The following is a 20,802-nucleotide window of genomic DNA, read 5'->3' as shown; positions in this document are numbered from 1 at the left end:
CGATGATAACCTTGCTCCTCAAAGCTCAGACTCTGTAATGTATATTAAAAATTAAAAGGCTGGATTACTTGCTGTTTTTACATGGCTGAGTAATCCTGTTGTATAAAGGACAGGGCTTATTTGAGAGCAGATGTTGAAATAGCTAATCAGCAGTCACCATAGTACTCTGACACATGACCGCTGCTAAGTGAAAGTAGATGATAAAAGTTCTGGTTCAATAAAGGTGTGATATTTGTATTTGCATACTAGTATACTGAGAGCCTTTTGTCTGCAACAAATAACTAGCACAATCCATCTGCTCATTTGTCATTAAACATAGAGACAAATCTACCGGTTTTTACTCTATTAAACTACTGGAACTTTTCTGTTATTTGTCAAATGCAGTAGGGTAATTAATGTATACCTTGTGATAGGATTTGTCTTTTATAACTTTTTTTTATAGTTTGTTACAGTAGTGTGACAAAATGTGCCAAAGTCTCAGCATAACCGCTTCTAAACTTCTCCTTACTGGCTACTTCATATGTTACATAGTAACACACCAAGTGTACCTACAAATCATGGAGCTGCTTAACGAGGTTCTGTGGGGGGGGGGGGGACCTGGGGGCTTCTATCAGCCCCCTGTAGCAGTAATGTCCCACGCCGTCCTTCTCCGATCCGCCATTCGCCGGCGCCGGGCAATTATTCGTCTAACAAGACTAATAATGCACACTCATGCTTGCATCATCGGAAACTTACTGTGCAGGCGCAGTACGAAGTTTTCTTATACTGTGTCTGCGCAGTAAGTTTCCGATGACGCACGTGGGAGCGAGCAGGCGTGCGGTCAAGGCCGCGCAGCCGCAGTTGGATGGCATGCCGTGCTAGACCGAGGCCGGTCAATAATTATGTGTAAATGATTTAGTCCATTTTTGCCCTTAGTGCTGTGAGGCGCTGACATCACTGTGGGAGGGGTTTCACCACAAAATCAGCCATTCAGAACCCCCTGATGATCCGTTTGAGAAAAGAAATAGATTTCTCATGGGAAAGGGGGTATCAGCTACTGATTGGGTAGTTCAATTCTTGGTTATGGTTTCTCTTTTTTTTTTTTTGTTATACTTGTTTTATTTTCAAAAATACTGATTTCACTGTATTACAATTTGTCCACATTTTGACAATGTTACAAATATCCAACCAGTAGAAAATAGTGCAACAGAGGTAAACTGCGAACGTGGAAGAGTCTTGGTAAGAATCTTATTTAAGTGAAAACATGAATAAACCAGATAAGTCCTAGGGAGGCAAAAGTCTTAGCTCATAGAAAAGCGTTTTCAGATGTGATGTTGATTGTAGTTTAAGTTTTCGCTGTGGAGAGTAGAGAGTATCACATTGCCAACACAAGGGGTTGGATGCAGATTTAATTGTGTAAGCGTCAAAGCTCGAAAAAGGAAAGAGGAGAAAAGAAGAAAAGACAATTGTATCTACATAGAGGTATATAGAAAAGTGGGGCCACTCTGATACTACTCTGACCTATGCTTCATAGAGGAGTTGTATGGGTGTTACCAAGGGCCTGGGCTGTGTATCGTCTAAGGTGGATGGTAAATAGGAGAGGAATAGGGCCATGAACCCCAAATTTTGTGGAAATTTAATTCCGTATCTCTCAGTGATGCTGTGAGTTGTTCCATATTTTTTGTCCAGTTAATTTTATGAATGACTTCTGATATATCAGGGGGTGCTAATTTTTTCCAATTGGACGCAATAGTTAGTGTAGTAGCAGTTAGTATGTGAGTAATTAGACGGTTGGAGTGTTTGGGAACTTTTTTCAAAGGTTTGCCCAGGATCATATGCACAGGATCTAAGGGAACTGTAATATCCATTGATGTTTTGATTAGATCCCGAACTGTGGACCATAGATTGGAGATCAGGGGGCAGAACCAAAAAATATGTTCTGTGGTTCCTTTATTATTGCACCCTCTCCAGCAAAGATCCGATGAGCCTGGGTAGATCTTTGCTAATTTGGCTGGTGTTAGATACCAGTGGAAGAGGATCTTATAGATATTTTCTCGAATCTGAATACATTGAGATGAATGTCTAGCATTGGTCCATATGTCAGACCAATCTTCTAGGGGAATGGGGGTTGAGAGGGAACTGGCCCATTTATGCATATAGATGTGATCAGGTGACCATGTTCCTGATTTTGTATGTAGTAGAGCGTAAATCTGAGATATCAGGCCCTTTTGGTGGCCAGGCTGTTTACAAATTCGTTCGAAGGGAGATAGAGTAGGAGGTGATTTTTTCAGGAGAGTTTGCAGAAAATGGGAGATCTGGTTATATTGCAATAGAAGTTGGGATGTGAAAGTAATTTTTTCCTCTAGGTGGGGTTTGCCATATGCTTTGCACGTTAGTGGATTGAGCCAATCGCTGAGGTTAAAGTAACCCAGGTTAAACCACCTATTCATAAAGGAGTTTGATAGCCCTGGGGGGAAATGGGGATTGCCCAAAATTGGGCATAGAGGTGAAGGAGATGACTTCAACTTGGCGGAGTGGCTGGTATTTTTCCAAATATTGAGCGTAAATTTAATGGTAGGAAGCAATTGTTGTTCATTGGTCCTAGGTTGAGGGTGAGACCATAGGAGAGATGCGAGGGACATGGGGAGAATGCTAGAGGCCTCGATAAGACCCCATTTGGTGAAGACCTTCAGGCTTGTCCATTCAGGGAGTTGGCGCAGATGTGAAGCTTGATAATAATACCTAAGATGAGGTACCCCTAGACCCCCCTGATCCCTAGGAGAGAGGAGAACAGATCTTGAAATTCGAGATCGTTTATGATTCCAAATAAATGAGAAGAAGGCTGATTGCAGGGATGATAACTGGTGGGCAGGGACCTGGACTGGGAGGGTCTCAAACAGATATAGGAGACGTGGGAGTATATTCATTTTGAGGGCGTAGATGCGACCTAACCAGGAGTTCTTATAGGCCGTCCATTTGTGGAGGTCTTGTAATATTTTTTGGATTAGAGAAGGGAAGTTGCGTTTGTAAAGTGTACTATATGTAGGAGTTAAATGGATACCTAGATATTTTAGTGAGTGGGTTTGCCATCTATAGGGGAAAGATGACTGTATTATTGTAAGTAACTGAGAGGGAATTTTAATAGGCAGGGCCTCCGTTTTGTCCTGGTTAAGTTTGAATCCAGACAGGGATTCAAACATTCTCAGGGTATCATGTAGGATAGGGAGTGTAGTGAGGGGATTAGTTAGGGTAAGGAGTATGTCGTCTGCAAAGAAGGATATTTTATATTCTCGTTTACCAAATAAGATTCCTGTGATATCTGTATTTTGTCTTATAGCTGAAGCCAGGGGCTCGATGCTCAGAGCAAATAGTAAGGGGGAGAGAGGGCAGCCCTGTCTAGTGCCATTATGGATCGGGAAAGGGGATAGGGGAGCAAAGGGCAATTTAATCGAAGCTGAAGGGGATGAATATAGAAATTTTATCATGGAGAGAAATGGACCTGAAAAGCCTTGGTGGTTTAGAACATGGAAGAGGAAAGGCCAATTGAGACGGTCAAAAGCCTTCTCTGCATCTAAACTAAGAAGCAGAGAAGGGTTGTTGGATCTATTCATTATGGATATAAGATTAATAGCTCGGCGGGTATTGTCCCCTGCTTGTCTACCCATAATGAAGCCCACTTGATCGTTATCAATAAGTCTGATAAGAATAGGATTGAGGCGGTTGGCTAAGGTTTTAGTGATGATCTTCAGGTCTGAGTTGAGAAGGGAGATAGGGCGATAGCTTTGGGGTAAATGGGGGTCTTTACCATCCTTTGGGAGGACAGTAAGCAGGGATGCTAATAAGGAAGGAGGGGGGGTTTCCCCTTCCATAATCTTATTTGCTAAATTTACCAGGTGAGGAGTAAGAATAGAGCTGAAGTTTTTGTAATAGGAGTAGGGAAGGCCGTCTGGTCCTGGTGACTTGGACGATGGAAGGGCTTTAAGTATTTCTAAGACCTCTTCAGTTGTTATGGGGGTATTAAGAGATAGGCGTTCTTGTTCTGTGAGTTTTGGAAGGTTTAGCTGAGTGAGGAAGGATAGGACCCTTGAGTCGTAATTTAGAGAGGAGGAGGGGTCTGGTAAGTTGTACAGTTGCTCGTAAAAAGATGTAAAGATTTGAGCTATCCGGGAGGGGTCATGATGAAGAGTGCCCTGTTGGTCTTTTAAGGAGTGGACGGCCTGATATGATCCCCTGGGGTTTAGCTTTCGGGCCAATATGGTATGAGGTTTGTTGCCCCTTTCAAAAAATAACTGTCTTGTCCATTTTAAGCTTTTCTCTAGCTGAGATGATTGAAGGGACCTAATGTCTAATTTTATGCGTTGAATGTCAGAAAAGTGGACCTGTGTGGGCTGTAATTTGTATATGGAGTATGCCTTAGCAAGAGAAGCATTGAGATGAGTCAGCTTCTCAGAGGAAAAACGCTTACGTTTGGAGCTTTCTGCAATGAAGAAGCCTCTTATAAAAGCTTTATGGGATTCCCAAACTAAGCCAAGGGACGGAACTGAATCTATGTTTATATCAAAGAATGATTTTAATTCTTCACAGCATTTAGAAATTTAAAGTTTTATCTCTGAAAAGTGACTCATTCAATCTCCAGTGCATAGGTTTATGGGGGGAGGATAACCAGTCGAGTTCTGCTGTTACCGCTTGGTGGTCTGACCATGCAGTTGGGATAATATTTGAGGAGATAAGTATCGGTAGAGTAGGGGCATTGGTGAAGAAGTAATCTATTCTGGAATGAGAGGCATGGGGGGGGGAGAAGAAGGTGTACTCAACACTCGTGGGGTTGGCTATGCGCCATAGGTCTAGGAGCCTATATCTCCTTAGAAGGACCCTAAATTTACGTGAGTTTCTGTCATGAGATGCCTGGGAGGAAGAGGAGGATGGGGTGCTCCTGTCTTTTGTAGATGAGAAGGCCAAGTTGAAGTCACCTCCTAAGATAAGAGTCCCTTTCTTTACCTTATTAAGCTTTGTCAAAAAGGTAGTAAGGAAAGCAATTTGATGGGATGTGGGGGCATATACATTGGCTATCGTGATTGGTTTTCCTGCCAAAGCTCCCACCAGTATCAGGAAGTGACCTTGAGGGTCACTGATGGTTTTATCTATCTGTATGGGTAAATCTTTTTTGCACAGGATAGCTACACCAGCACGTTTTTTTGGGCCTGAGGCCAGGTATGCAGAGGGATAAAATTTGTTAGTGAGTCTTATGGAGTCATTAGAGGTCAAATGGGTCTCTTGAAGGAAGACCATGTCAGAGTCGAGTTTCCTGATATCTCTCAATAGAGATGACCTTTTTTGTGGGATATTCAGGCCCTTGGTGTTAAGTGTGTATAGATTAACCATTATCTATGCTGTAGATATGCACATATTTAAGGACAGAGAGTATCAGTAGTGGCCAGTAGGTAGAGAAAAAGACAATAGGTGTAAGAATAGCGAGAAACCAGAAGGGGTAAGTTGTATAAGACAGCATCTGATGAACAATAACAAAGAGGTAACCACTGCAATTTATGTGGTAACATTGTGGAGCAACTCTAAAGAGCTGCAAAAGTGAGAACTGCCTAAAAAGGTAACTTGGTCCCCGGGAAAAACCATGGGGCCAAGCGGCAGTCCTCCGGAGGTACATGCGGGTGAGCCAAGAGGGCCGCCCAAATCTCCTCTGCCAAAAAAATAGGAAAAATGATCGGGGTCAACATTATGGTTGAGACCGGAGTTAAATTGGGAACACAACCTGAACATGAACATAACATAACATCTATCTTCAAGACAAGCATATCAATTCACATTATGAGAGAGAGAGGATATGATAGAAAAAACATATTTGCGTGAAGACCAGGTCTGGAGCTATGGCCACGTAGAGTCATGATTGGTGTAGGTATATCAGGTAGGTAAGGCTTCCATATCCTCCGATGGGTCTGGAAAGGTGAGACTGCGTAGGTGGCCTCTGGATCTGTCTGCCATGTGGCGGATCTTCCTTGGGGGGGAACTTGGCGAAGAGGGCAGGCTCTGCTGAGTGCTGAGAGTAGGAGGAAGACGAAGGCCTAGTTGTTTAAGAAACATTGGTGCATTGTCCATTTCTGAGACTGTAAAGCGTGCGCCATTCCTGTTTACAGATAAGCGGAAGGGGAAGCCCCATTGGTACTGAATTTTGGCATCTCTCAACAGCTGGGTGATGGGCCTGAAGGCTCTTCTTTTGGCCAGAGTAATAAGGGATAAGTCATTGTATATAGAGAGTTCGTCCCCTTTAAAAGAAACTGTAGAGGTGTTACGGATCGCTCTCAGAAGGGCCTCTTTTGATTCATAATAGTGGAGTCTAATTATAACATCTTTAGGTCTCTGTGCTGGGGTTCGTCTCTCACCCAGGGAGCGATGGGCTCTGTCCATTCTCCACATTTCGTCAGGTAGCTCGGGCACTAATGATTTATAAAGTTCCAGGAGATGAGGAAGAAGTTTATCAGAGGTGATAGACATAGACATACCTTTTATGCGTATGTTTTGGCGTCTTTCCCTGTTTTCGAAGTCCTCCTGGGTATCTCTTATTGATTTAAGGTCATTTTGGATTAAGCGCTGTTCGTCCTCAATGTCCTGTTGTTTAAAGGACATGGCCTCCATTTTTGTTTCCAGGGAGTTAGTGCGCTCTGCCAGAGTGGAAAAGTCACCTCTGAGGTCCTTCACTGCTGTGAAGATCATCTGCTGAAGGGAGTCATGTATGACTCGGTAATGCCTGTCTAAGGCTGAGTCCAGCATGGCAGCGGTGAGCGGTGTGAGGTCTGAGGCCGGGGGACCCACGCCAGGCTGCTGTGTGAGCTGCTGCTGAGGTTGTGTGGGTTGGAGCGTCTCTGTGTCCGGAGCGCGGTCAGCGCCATCTTGGATCGCGGAGGTGCGGACATACCGGTCCATGGAGCCGGTTTGTGAGGCTGCCTTGGGGTTACTTTTTGCGGCCATCTGTGCCCAGGGGTTTCCGCTGTGTGGACCCGTTGCGGCCGCGCTGTTTAAGCGGAAGAGGAGCGGTGTGCGGCCTGATATGGCAGGGATATGGGCAGGAGCTCGGAGCTTAAGCGGCCATCTTAGAACCGCCGCGCATGCGCCTCTTATGGTTTCTCTTTTTTAACAGAGGCAGTGTAACCATTCCACTAAGATAACTTTGAAGGCCCGAGGCCCACTTGAGCTGTTTCAACACAATTTTTGCTTTCTACGAATTACCAGTGATTCCAAAAGCGATAAGCGAATGAAGGCTTATAGCAGGGATTCCACAGAAGCTATTGGCATTATGGAATGTAAGGGCAAAAATCGCATTTCCTGAAATCTTTCCAGAAATCGCTCTGGTTTTTAGTAGCTAAATTGCTCTTGAAAACGTGTGTTGCTATCTGCAATGGGCCTGGGGACTCCCAGATGCCACTATGACCCCCCCCCCCTCGTCATTGACACCACCTCCTCCTACTAAGCACCAGAGGTGGGGTGCCATGGACCATGTGTGCTGGTGTAGCTTAGGCTGCCGAGCCCCAGTGGTCCAGACTCCACAATGTAGCTATCCCATCCTGCATGCATGGCAAGGCTTTAAGCAGTAGGGTCAGCCACACTATGCCAGGAAAAAAAACGCATAAGTAGATAACTACTTGTTCTACTTACATAACACATGTATTGTACTATCCACATTTTGATTTCAGTTCATTTTAACAATATTTACTATATAAAATTAACAGAGGCACCAAAAGGATAAAATTCACTAAAATTGTTAAAAATGTTCGGTAGGCGGTGGTGGAGCGGCCAACCCCAAAGAGAAACAATGCTGTTGATTAAAGTATTAATCAATTTATTCATATACTCCTAGAAACAGGCAACGCGTTTCGCAGGTATATCCCCGCTTCTTTAGGCAATAAACAGGAGTATCACACAGTTAGGGGTCCAATACACGCTTAGCACCTTTGTGCTATCTACATAAGTAGATAACTATTTGTTCTTTGACCTGGGTTCCTTTCACACAGGATGACCCTCAGTGGGTTGTTTACTGCCTGCAGGCGGCTGGCTGCAATCATTCTGCATGGGCAGTGGGGTAGCATTCTTACCATGCATGTACATTTTAAGTGGACAGCAGCTGTCCGCCAGACATGACGTGCAGCTTTTTTACCTGGCAGTAACCACTCCCGAGTGTCAACTCTTGAAGTGTGGTTACAAATGGTTCCATTCTGTTGCATTTCAGAGCAGCTGGAAGGCAGTCACTTCTCCTAATTTAGCACCTGAACAGCATGGTAAAAATGCAGATTTGCTTTTTGTGTAAATGTGCCCTTGATGGAAGCTTGTATTGAAAGGAATATGGAGGTTGCCATCTTAATTCTTGATTTAAAAAACATGCCACATGGTTGCCTGTCCTGCTGATCTTTGGTTTAATTGGTTTGAGTCACACAAGGAAGAAGCCAACATCCAGTGGAAATCAGAATACCTGATCTGTATACTCATTCTGGGTCAGTGGCTCAGAAAATTAGAGACAGAGGACAACCATGGCAGCCAGGAAAGTAACATTAACAAGGAAATAAACATGGCAGCCAACATATACTTCTCACTAGATATTTACGTTAAGCAGTGAATAATGCTAGGCATACACTATGCAATTTGTGGTAGATCAGAAAAAATGTCTGTCAGATTTTTGTCTAATATTGACCAGGTAAAAATCAGTACAGACTGTCCCCTATTTTCAAATGACTTAAGTTACAATTTTTCATACGAACAAAGTTGTCTCCATGAATAAAGTATACAGTACAATTTTGTATACTATTGTAACGATTGGTGTCAGCAAGAACAGATTTTCTGATTATTGGTAATCTGCAGTATCACCAATAATACAGATGCTATACCTGATTATGTAGTGATCTGCAGAATCCCCAATAATGCGAGTATAGCGAGACACAGGGCAACCAGATGTAAAGATAGGTGTTTGGTGCAACAGTAATACAGATAGAGATACCAACTTCCCAGAGGAGCTAGTAGAGTGAGATATCTCTATAGAACACAGGAATCAGCATTCCAGCAAGCAAAACTCCACCATGTAATTGCGCGGCGGAGGCCGCCGGCTGAGACGCGGAGACAGCCGCCATGCCGCTCACCGCTGCGGCGGCATCTCCGCTATCTATTACAGTACCCCCCCCTAAGGAGTGGACCCCGGACACTTCTTACACAGCTTTTCAGGGTTTAACTCCTCAAACTCTCTCTTTAGATCCTTGGCATGCATGCGGCAATCCGGAACCCAAGTTCTCTCTTCCAGGCCATACCCCTTCCAATGGACCAGGAACTGTACAGAATTCTGCACTAATCGAGAATCTAAAATCTTCTCGATCTCATACTCAGGTTGGTCGTCAATCATCACAGGGGGGGGGGGAGAGGAATCCACATGCACAGCAGGCTTCAACAAAGAAACATGAAATGATCTCACACCTCTCATGCTGGCTGGGAGATCAATCGCATATGTCACGTCATTAATCTTTCTGGACACAGGGTATGGGCCTACAAATCTGGGTCCTAACTTAGGTGATGGTTGCTTTAACGCCAGATGCCGAGTAGACACCCACACCATGTCTCCTGGGGAAAACTTCCACTCCACAGACCGCCTTTTATCTGCCTGTTTTTTCTGCGTCTGGAAGGCTTTTCCCAGATTCCTTTTTACAAGCACCCAAATTTCCTTCAATGCCCTTTGCCAAGCCTCTAGAGCCGGAAAAGGGGAAGATGCCACTGGTATAGGAGAGAATTTGGGAGATCTCCCCGAAAACCACCTGGAAAGGAGAAAAACCTGAAGAGGAACTCTTCAGATTATTATGCACAAATTCCGCAAATGGCAGGAACTTTACCCAATCTGACTGCGCATCTGCCACATAACACCTGAGAAATTGCTCCAAGGACTGGTTAACTCTTTCGGTCTGTCCATTGGTCTGTGGGTGGTAGCCTGATGAAAATGACAGGTCCATACCAAGCTGGTGGCAAAAGGCTCTCCAGAATTTAGACACAAACTGGACTCCCCTATCTGACACCACATTCTCCGGAATGCCATGCAGCCGGAAAATGTGCTGGATGAAGAGATCAGCCAATTCCTGGGCCGAGGGGAGTCCCTTTAGAGGGACAAAATGAGCCATTTTACTGAACCTATCAACTACCACCCAGATGACCGACTTGCCCTCAGACCTGGGGAGTTCTCCTACAAAGTCCATAGACAAGTCAGTCCATGGTTCATTTGGCACCGGTAAGGGTTGTAGCGTACCTACTGGTGCTTGACGAGAGGGCTTATTTCTGGCACACACAGAGCACTCTCTCACAAACTCTTTGCAATCAAGAGCCAACGAAGGCCACCATACACATCTGGCCAGTAGGTCCTGAGTCCGAGCAGCCCCGGGATGCCCTGCATTCTTATGGGCGTGGAACAATTGCAAGAGTTGTAGGTGAAAAGGAAGTGGAACAAACAGAACCCCCTCGGGCTTCCCTTCAGGAATATCTTGCTGGTAAGGCCCTAGGGTAAGTGCCCAGTCTTCCCAAGTCTCAGTGGCTGCTACCACCAGTCTTTGAGGTAAGATGGTCTCAGGGGTTGATGGCTGAACTGTCTCAGGCCTAAAACACCTAGATAATGCATCTGCTTTGACATTCTTACTTCCCGGTGTATATACGTAATGACAAATCTGAACCTTGAAAAGAACAAGGAGCATCGAGCCTGTCGGGGGCTAAGTCTTTTAGCCCCTTCGATGTACTCCAAATTTTTATGATCCGTATAAACCGTGGTCATATGTTCTGCCCCTTCCAGTTAATGGCGCCATTCCTCAAAGGCTAACTTAATGGCCAAGAGCTTCCTATTGCCAATATCGTAGTTCCTCTCGGCTGGAGAGAACCTACGAGAAAAGAAGGCACAGGGATGTAGTTTGCCTTGAAGGCCAGAGCGTTGAGACAGCACAGCCCCAACCCCAATCTCTGATGCATCCACCTCAACAATGAAGGGGAAGGTGACATCCACATGTCTCAAAATGGGAGCAGAACAAAATAACTTTTTCAACGTAGCGAAGGCAGACTGTGCCTCTACTGCCCAATGGAAGGTGTCAGCCCCCTTCTTGGTAAGGTTGGTGAGGGGTGACACTACAGAAGAAAACCCTTTGACGAACTTCCTGTAGTAATTGGCGAAGCCAAGAAATCTTTGGAGTGCCTTCAGTCCTACAGGTTGAAGCCACTCCAATACAGCAGAGACTTTTTCAGGATCCATGGAGAGACCTGAAGTGGAAATGATATATCCCAAAAAAGGGACCTTAGTGACTTTAAAGAGGCATTTCTCTAACTTCGCATACAACGAGTTCTGCCTCAATTTTCTTAAAACGAACTTCACATGTTTCCGATGTTCTGTTAGATTGGGTGAGAAAATCACTATATCATCCAGATATACTAGCACAAATTTTCCCAGAACTTCCCTAAAGACTTCATTGATCAATTCCTGGAATATGGCAGGAGCATTACACAACCCGAAGGACATGACCAGATACTCGTAGTGCCCATTGGGCGTGTTGAATGCCATCTTCCATTCATCACCGTCCCTAATGCGTACCAGGTTGTGTGCTCCTCGTAGGTCTAGCTTAGAGAAGATACTGGCATTAGTCACCTGAGCAAACAAATCGTCAATCAAAGGCAGTGGATAGCGATTTTTCACTGTGATCTTATTTAAACCCTGATAGTCAATACAAGGTCGAAGCCCACCGTCCTTTTTCTGTACAAAAAAGAACCCAGCCCCTGCTGGTGACCGGGAAGGATGGATAAAGCCCTTGGCCAAATTTTCTTTAATGTATTCCTGCATAGCCAGCTTCTCTTGCCCCGACAGATTATAGAGATGGCCTCTAGGGGGGCATACAACCTGATCTTAACTCTATGGGACAGTCGAAGCTCCGGTGTGGCGGGAGTTTCTTTGCTGATCTTGGACAAAACACGTCAGAAAATTCTGCGTACTGCACTGGCACCCCTTTCACCTGAACCTTGGTGGCGCAAACAGCAATTTTCTCCAAACAATGATGATGACAATGGGCTGACCAGCTCTGTAGCTGACCTGAAGCCCAGTCGATCTGAGGGGAGTGTAGTTGCAACCAAGGCATACCGAGGATTATGGTAGAGGTTGCCATTTGCAGGACAAAGAACTGTAGTTTCTCCTTATGGAGAACCCCTATATTACACAACAATAAGGGGGTCTGGGAGAGAGGCTGTCTACACTGTAACGGAGAGTCATCTACCGCTGTGATCAAAATCTGACGGTCTAAAGGAAGTAAGGGAATCCCCATTTTTTTTGACAAAGTTATAATCTATAAAATTTGGTGCAGAGCCTGAGTCCACAAATGCTTCTGTGGCCGTGGCCCGACCCTCCCAGGTAATGGAGCAAGGGAGGAGTAAACGGTTATTATCTAGAGGTAAGCACGGCTCGCCTAGAGTATTACCTCTGACTACACCTAGGCGGCAGTGTTTCCCGACTTTTTAGGGTAATTCCGGACAATGTGACCCTCCTCAGCACAGTATAGACAGAGTCTTTCTGACCTTCTGCGATTTTTCTCCACTTGTGTTAACCTAGACTGACCGATCTGCATCTGTTCGTCCTGAGGTGACGAGGGTGGAGAAGAGGCGTAGGAAACAGATCTTACAGCATTTCTCCCACGGGTTTGTTTTTGATAGCGAAGGCGGCGATCAACCCGCACCGCCAATGAAATTGCTTCGTCTAGAGATTTAGGCTCAGGATGACCTAACATCAAATCAGAAACTGCATCGGATAGTCCTGACAGGAAACAGTCTAATAAAGCATACGTTCCCCATCTAGCTGATACAGCCCACCTCCCAAATTCTGCGGCATAAACCTCCACTGGATTACGACCTTGCCTCAGAGTCTTTAGTTTCCTCTCAGCCGTGGTAGCAATATCCGGATCATCGTATATAACGGCCATGGCCTTAAACTCCTGAACTGAGGATAATGCCTCATGCCCTGTGTGAAGACTATATGCCCATGTTTGTGAATCTCCTGACAAAAGGGTCTTTATAAAGGTTACCCTCTGGTTCTCAGATCCTGACAAATTGGGCCTCAACTCAAAATAGGATAGCACACGGTTTCTGAAATTCATTTCAGCAAGCCGGAGATGCAGATGAACTAGTAATCAGTTCACCCAAGGAGCGGGTTTTGCACAGTAAGACAATGTATACAGATCACCCGTGGAGCGGGTGATTCAGACTGTACTGCAGCTTCTGGTCACCTGAGAAGCAGGTGAATCAGACTGTACTGTAGCTACTGGTCGCCTGAGGAGCAGGTGATTCAGACTGTACTGCAGCTACTGGTCACCTGAGGAGCAGGTGATTAAGCTGTACAGAGAATCCCTCACCAGGGACTAGGCTCACTGGTGAGGGCAGGAGAGTCGGACAAGCAGATTCGGCAACAAACGGACAGATACGGTACAAAGACAGAAGGCTAAATCAGAGTAGTGTTCAGGCTGAGTCGGCAACAGGATCAGATAGGCAGAAGCACAGAATCAGTAGGCAGAAGAGTAGTCAAGGCTAGCAGAAGGTACAGTGGTGTGAAAAACTATTTGCCCCTTCCTGATTTCTTATTCTTCTGCATGTTTGTCACACTTAAATGTTTCTGCTCATCAAAAAACGTTAACTATTAGTCAAAGATAACATAACTGAACACATAATGCAGTTGTAAATGATGGTTTTTATTATTTAGTGAGAAAAATAACTCAAAACCTACATGGCCCTGTGTGAAAAAGAAATTGCCCCCTGAACCTAATAACTGGTTGGGCCACCCTTAGCAGCAATAACTGCAATCAAGCGTTTGCGATAACTTGCAACAAGTCTTTTACAGCGCTCTGGAGGAATTTTGGCCCACTCATCTTTGCAGAATTGTTGTAATTCAGCTTTATTTGAGGGTTTTGTAGCATGAACCGTCTTTTTAAGGTCATGCCACAACATCTCAATAGGATTCAGGTCAGGACTTTGACTAGGCCACTCCAAAGTCTTCATTTTGTTTTTCTTCAGCCATTCAGAGGTGAATTTGCTGGTGTGTTTTGGGTAATTGTCCGGCTGCAGCACCCAAGATCGCTTCAGCTTGAGTTGACAAACAGATGGCCGGACATTCTCCTTCAGGATTTCTTGGTAGACAGTAGAATTCATGGTTCCATCTATCACAGCAAGCCTTCCAGGTCCTGAAGCAGCAAAACAACCTCAGACCATCACACTACTACCACCATATTTTACTGTTGGTATGATGTTCTTTTGCTGAAATGCTGTGTTACTTCTACGCCAGATGTAACGGGACACACACCTTCCAAAATGTTCAACTTTTGTCTCGTCGGTCCACAAGGTATTTTCCCAAAAGTCTTGCCAATCATTGAGATGTTTTTTTGGCAAAATTGAGACGAGCCTTAATGTTCTTTTTGCTTAAAAGTGGTTTGCGCCTTGGATATCTGCCGTGCAGACCGTTTTTGCCCCGTCTCTTTCTTATGGTGGAGTCATGAACAATGACCTTAATTGAGGCAAGTGAGGCCTGCAGTTCTTTAGATGTTGTCCTGGGGTCTTTTGTGGCCTCTCGGATGAGTTTTCTCTGCGCTCTTGGGGTAATTTTGGTCGGCCAGCCACTCCTGGGAAGGTTCATCACTGTTCCATGTTTTTGTGATTTGTGGATAATGGCTCTCACCGTGGTTCGCTGGAGTCCCAAAGCTTTAGAAATGGCTTTATAACCTTTACCAGACTGATAGATCTCAATTACAGTACTTTGTTCTCATTTGTTCCTGAATTTCTTTGGATCTTGGCATGATGTCTAGCTTTTGAGGTGCTTTTGGTCTACTTCTCTGTGTCAGATAGCTCCTATTTAAGTGATTTCTTGATTGAAACAGGTGTGGCAGTAATCAGGCCTGGGGGTGACTACAGAAATGGAACTCAGGTGTGATAAACCACAGTTAAGTTATTTTTTAACAAGGGGGGCGATCACTTTTTCACACAGGGCCATGTAGATTTGGAGTTTTTTTTTCTCACCAAATAATAAAAACCCTCATTTAAAACTGCATTTTGTGTTCAATTATGTTATCTTTGACTAATAGTTAACGGTTTTTGATGAGCAGAAACATTTAAGTGTGACAAACGTGCAAAAGAATAAGAAATCAGGAAGGGGGCAAATAGTTTTTCACACCACTGTATTAACAAATAATAAAATTCAATTACTACTTTAGCTATCAACAGAATCTGACTAAGTGTGGATCCCCAGCTCCCGCTGGTTCTAGCACACTTTGGGATGTGACTAAGGTCTGAGTGCTAACACGTAGCATTTGCAACAGCAGACGAGGAGCTACTGACAGGCAGGCCCTATATCTACTGAGAGCGCCCCACAGCGCCGCCCCAGTCATTCAGCCAATCAGGAGCACTGCTGGAGTCAGCTGACCGGCCGATCAGCTGACTCCCCTTCTATTCGCATAAAGGTCCTGTTGCCTGGCGCGCGCAGCCCTCAGTCTATGTGCAACTGAAGGACCAGGCAAAACTCCACCATGTAATTGCGCGGCGGAGGCCGCCGGCTGAGACGCGGAGACAGCCGCCATGCCGCTCACCGCTGCAGTGGCATCTCCGCTATCTATTACAACTATATGTCCAAATCCTGAGTTGTCCAAAAGTAAATAATTTCTCCAAATTTCACTATGTATAACACACAACTCAACTTACAAACAAATTCAACTTACAATTGCCGTGGGTGGAACCTGTTTGTAAGTAAGGGAATGCCTGTTTTCAGAAGATGTTTACCTGATGTACTACTACTTGTATAGTTTATGCCTAGTAGTTGATTGGATGTTGGATATAAAAAAATCAAATATAATGGAATAAAAAACAAAACAAAAACACAAGTGATGCTTGGTGGTATCCAGGTAAATATTGATTATTTACCTTATCCCAGGCCACGTGAGATGATGCATGGCGGGCTTAACACTAACTGAATCCTCACACTAGCCATCGCTGAATCTGAAACAAATCTCCTATCCCCAGTGGCTTAACTACAATTCATGCCCCCCCCCCCCAGTGAAATTTGTATGGGGGCCCCCCAATGTCCACACCCCTCCCTTGCCTCCCCTTGGTGCCCTTCATGACCTTGGGGCCCATCTCACAAGGGTCATGCAACAAATGTGGCCCTCATGACCCATAACAAGTGTAGCCACAAAAACACGGGGCTGAAGTATAGTCCCCTATATCGGAGCAATGGAAGGTTAGTAGGCAGGGTCTAGTTATACCCCTAGGTAAAAGTATTAGAGGTAAATGACCAGCAGGACAGCTAGGCAAATTGCAATGTTTAAATGGAAACACATATGTCAGTCTCCATGTCTTTCACACTTCAGGTGTGCTTTAAACTTTAGACAAAACTTTTTAATTTTGTCTTGGATGAAGCAATTCTAGGGATAGTTTTAATATAACCCCACTCCATCTCCTCATTGTGGAGATTCCCCTCATGCCCTGTGCTGTCACCAGAGACAGGATGTGAGTGCAACTACAGCTCACCATAAATTCCTGTTCCTACCTCATTTCCTTACACCCTGGTGTATTAAAGTATTTACCCTTCCACACCCTCCCCATTGTGTTTATAAAGTGTAAATAAGAGCAGTGAAAATTTGGTTTCTTATCACAGGGAGGGCAGAGTGATGTGAGGTACTCATGGCATTTATAAACAGTGGAGACTGTGAGGGAAGGGTTAAGGTGCCCATACACTGGTCGATTTCAGCCATCGATCGATCAAAAATGGATTCTTTCAAATCAGCAAATCAATCAATTTGAGATCGATTTCGATCAATTTGATCTATCTGACAGGTTGGAAAATCTAGGTCGATCGGCAGCAGATCGATGGCCCATATGGTTGCATTGGATCTAATGCTGGGAATACAGGGCTCGATTTTGAGCCATTAAGATGGCTCGATAGATAATTCCTGACATGTCCAATCTCCTGCCCGCTCGATTCTGGATAGAAGTAATTAGAAAAAGATAAGAAAAACGAGCGGAAGATAAGAGAATCAACTGCGGAATCGAGTGGCGTAACGATCGAGAGGGAGAATCGAGTGGCAAAATTGAGCCGTGTATGCCCAGCATAATGGTGCAATAAGTGCAATAATGCATTTAGATCGATTTTTCAATAGATTTACAACAGATTTCATTCTGAAATCTATTGAAAATCTGTTCCTAGTGTGTGGCACACATCAGATAGATTCCTGTCAGATTCAACTTGACAGGCATCTGACAGAAATCTATCTGATGGTCGAATCTGCTGCAAACCTATAAGTGTATGGCCACCTTTTAAATGCTTTATTACACAATTTAAATTTCAGTTCAACTGCACTTTAACCATTTCTAACTGATGATAGTTTGAAAAATGTGAAAATAAGGGTTATGTTGCCTCATATCTTTTGATGCATCTGAGTTGCATAGTGACACATTAGAACCACCCGCATTCTGTCAGACAAGCAATCTTTTTATAGTTTTCTTTCTGAAAGGAGCTACAGAACTGTTCCTAACCATCACTGTGTTTATTCACCTGCCCTGTCATATGTAGTCTGTAAAACACTCTGTAATGCAGTGTGACAAGGCCTGAAAACAAAACATGCTGGCTAAGTATTAACAAAACTACTCATTAGTATTTAACAATGTTTCCAGGCATGTTGCTAATAGCACCTGCCTGTAAGTGCCCTAAGTAGAGTTGGCTGCAGTTGCATGTAATATATCATGTTTTTACCCACTTCGGATCATTCATTATTAAACAATGTTGTATATTCTTTTAAATTCAGTTCAGTCAGGGGCTCACCAGGTTCTGTTCTTAAGGACAGACTGGAAAGGTGTTGTTTTGTATTCAAATGTATAGCTAATAAATGACTAACTTATTTTTCAGGTACTTTTGCAGTGATAAGTCTAATGATTGGTGGCGTTGCAGTAAAAGTTGCTCCAGATGAGATGTTTGATATAGTGGCATCCAACGTTACAAACGGCTCAGATTACCAAGAGAAAATTGATGCAAGAGATGCAATGAGAGTAAAAGTAGCTGTTGCAATTACTTTGCTGTCTGGCCTTATTCAGGTACTTTCTAGCTATGTAAGACATTTTAATTCTCATTTGTGCACATGATGCTGAATACATTACAAAATATGCCTGGCTATGGCTATGAAGACATACTGTATATTTCTCCTTTTTATAGGACCAGGTACCAAGTCGCATGGGCAAAAAGGAAACAAAACCATCCTCTGCTAAAAGCACTGCAGTGTAAAGCAGTGTCTCTTCTAAAACGCAGAATATTTTCGTTATCACTTAAAGCACATTCTGCTGAAAATGATGCTACTGTATTTTAAAGGAAAGGGAAGTGGTGGGAATCTGGAAATCTCCTTTTGCGCACATGCTGAAATAGGGTGTTTGGGAAATGTGTGCGCTAGCTAATGCCAATCGGAGAATATTGGTAATTTGGAAAGATTTTTTTTGTCTAGAATGCTGTTTTACTAGAACTTGCAGCGAGAGACAAAGTGTTGCACATGCTGTGCTGCACTTGCACATGGGAAAACTTTTACATGTTCAGTGTGAATACATAGACTAAGATCCGTGACAGATCTTGCCTAAACTAAACCATTGGATGAAGAAACTCCAATCTTACTAATTGCCGTTTTCCTCAGTTATGTTTGGGGCAGAGGATGGGGTGATGCCTACACAGATTATTACCTGATGTCTGTGAAGATTTTAGATTCATTTTACATTCTAAGGTATATGTTTATATTGTTTGTCTTCTACTAGCAACCCCTGTAAGGCCATTTTATATATGACAGTGCGTGCATAAGGAACAAATGAGCCAAAACTAGATCTGAGTTGTTTTCCATTTTGCAATTGTTGTTTTTGAGAAAAATGCTGAGCTCTGGTAGCCATAGGAAGAAATAACAGCCTTGTATCCACAAAACCATCAGTGACTGCAGTGACCAAATGGCTTAAAGTTACAGTCTTGCTTTAAAAACACGTTTGAGTCTACTGTTTTATTGCAGCTGCCTAGCCTAATTACTTTGTGCTATGTGCAAATATTAACTTACACAGGCCAGAACACCAATATATCCATTCCATAGTTGCCAGTTTTTTGCCCCAAAACATAGTGTTTTTAAACCCTGCTACAAAGCGCACACTACTGATTGTAGGTTAAAAAGAAATATAGGCAAAACTGAATCATTCATACAATTATAGTATTGTTTTATAATTCTGTTATAAATGTAAATGTATATTTAAAAAGGTATTTGAAGAATTGTAGTTTAAAGGTTAGTAATTATGAGTAAGCAGGCATCAACATTCTCACCAGTTGTTGTAGCATCACCCAAAGAAGAGGGGACTCCGTCAATCCTCCCTCAGGGCAAACACCTTGCAACACAATCCAACACGTCTGTTGGTCTCAGCAGAAAAGTCCCGGAGTCCAGGTGTTTTCCTAACCCAAATATACCCCCTAAACCATAACACACACAAGCGCATACACGGTCGCTGTCATAGGTCAGTGATCCCAGTACAAACCTATGATATCGGCTTCTGCGCAATACAACACAGCGTACAAAAATACGCGTTGCCGCATATCTATGCGTTCGTAATGCGGCAACGCGTATTTTTGTACGCGTTGCGGCCCGCAATAGCGCTAATTACAGTCGGGAATGCGGAAAAAGCTACGCATGGCCAGTCCTGTCGGCAAAACTAGCTGGCAGTGGGAGACCAGAGGATCAGTGAGTGGCTGCGAGGGCACAGGACTGCTGCAGGGGGCTGGTAGAAGCCTCAGGTGAGTAAAACTCTTTTTTTCTGACTTAAGGTTCACTTTAAGCGTATCCGAGATGAAAAACTAACTATGACAAGTAACTTGTCTAAATATCTTCTCGTAAGTTTAGATAGTTTACACAGCAAATCTAGCTGCAAACGGCTTCAACAGTTTGATTATTTATTCCTATGATACAATGAGAGCAGCCATGTTCTGTTTGTCACATTACACACAGGCAAAGCTGATCTGCATCTCCAGCCCTTAATCTGTGAAAACATCACTCCGCTCTCCTCCTCCCTCCTCCCCTCTGCCTCTGAAATTGCTGGCTAGTAACCTCCTCCTGCCTAGACTGAGCTCCCATAAGCCCTTGCTACATGAGTCTGAGAGTGCCAAGGCACTCTGAAGAAGCTGTGGGCAAGGCTTGTTTAGTTTATAAGGAATTAGAGTATTAAAACAAAAAAAAGTATTTGGCTTGAGGAATGCCCTATAGACTATATGAAAGGAACACAATTATGCAATGAGTAAAAGTTTAGCTCAGATCCACTTTAAGTTTACTCCAGAGTAATTCCAGAGGCTCAAGGGTAACTCCAGGGCTCAAGTGTAACTTTATAGATCAGATGGGGTGTGAACAGTAATCTCACTATACAATCCATACAGTCCAAACATATCACATGTGTATCACAGCCAGTTGTTGGACAACATGGCACAATTACATAACCCTTGATTACTAAGATACTGTAGAATAGCTAATTGTTGTTTCTTGTTACTAGGTATGTCTGGGATTACTTAGATTTGGCTTTGTAGCCATTTACCTGACTGAGCCTTTGGTACGAGGATTCACTACTGCAGCTGCAGTACATGTCTTCATATCTCAGTTAAAATATCTATTTGGAATTAAGACGAAGAGGTACAGTGGACCTCTGGCAGTCATATTTGTAAGTATCCTAATGCTTATAATAGTTGTCACTGACTTTTTTTTCTGTCACATTTATATAGTTATTTCAGTTTGAAAAAAAATG

At 43.7% G+C, this 20,802-nt stretch overlaps 1 protein-coding gene across 2 annotated transcripts in view; it reads left to right on the top strand.

Annotated features, from left to right (window-relative positions):
- Nucleotides 1-20,802, top strand: part of SLC26A5 (solute carrier family 26 member 5) — a 101,933-nt gene that overhangs the window by 34,664 nt on the left and 46,467 nt on the right. For both annotated transcript variants that reach the window (XM_068272678.1, XM_068272679.1), the window contains 2 exons: nucleotides 17,912-18,096; nucleotides 20,554-20,718. In XM_068272678.1, coding sequence (XP_068128779.1) covers nucleotides 17,912-18,096; nucleotides 20,554-20,718 — 350 coding nt within the window. The remainder of the gene's footprint in view (nucleotides 1-17,911; nucleotides 18,097-20,553; nucleotides 20,719-20,802) is intronic.

The sequence above is a fragment of the Hyperolius riggenbachi genome, chromosome 3, assembly GCF_040937935.1.
Source record: "Hyperolius riggenbachi isolate aHypRig1 chromosome 3, aHypRig1.pri, whole genome shotgun sequence".
Taxonomy (NCBI): Eukaryota; Metazoa; Chordata; class Amphibia; order Anura; family Hyperoliidae; genus Hyperolius; species Hyperolius riggenbachi.
This window is presented reverse-complemented; position numbering and strand designations above follow the sequence as displayed.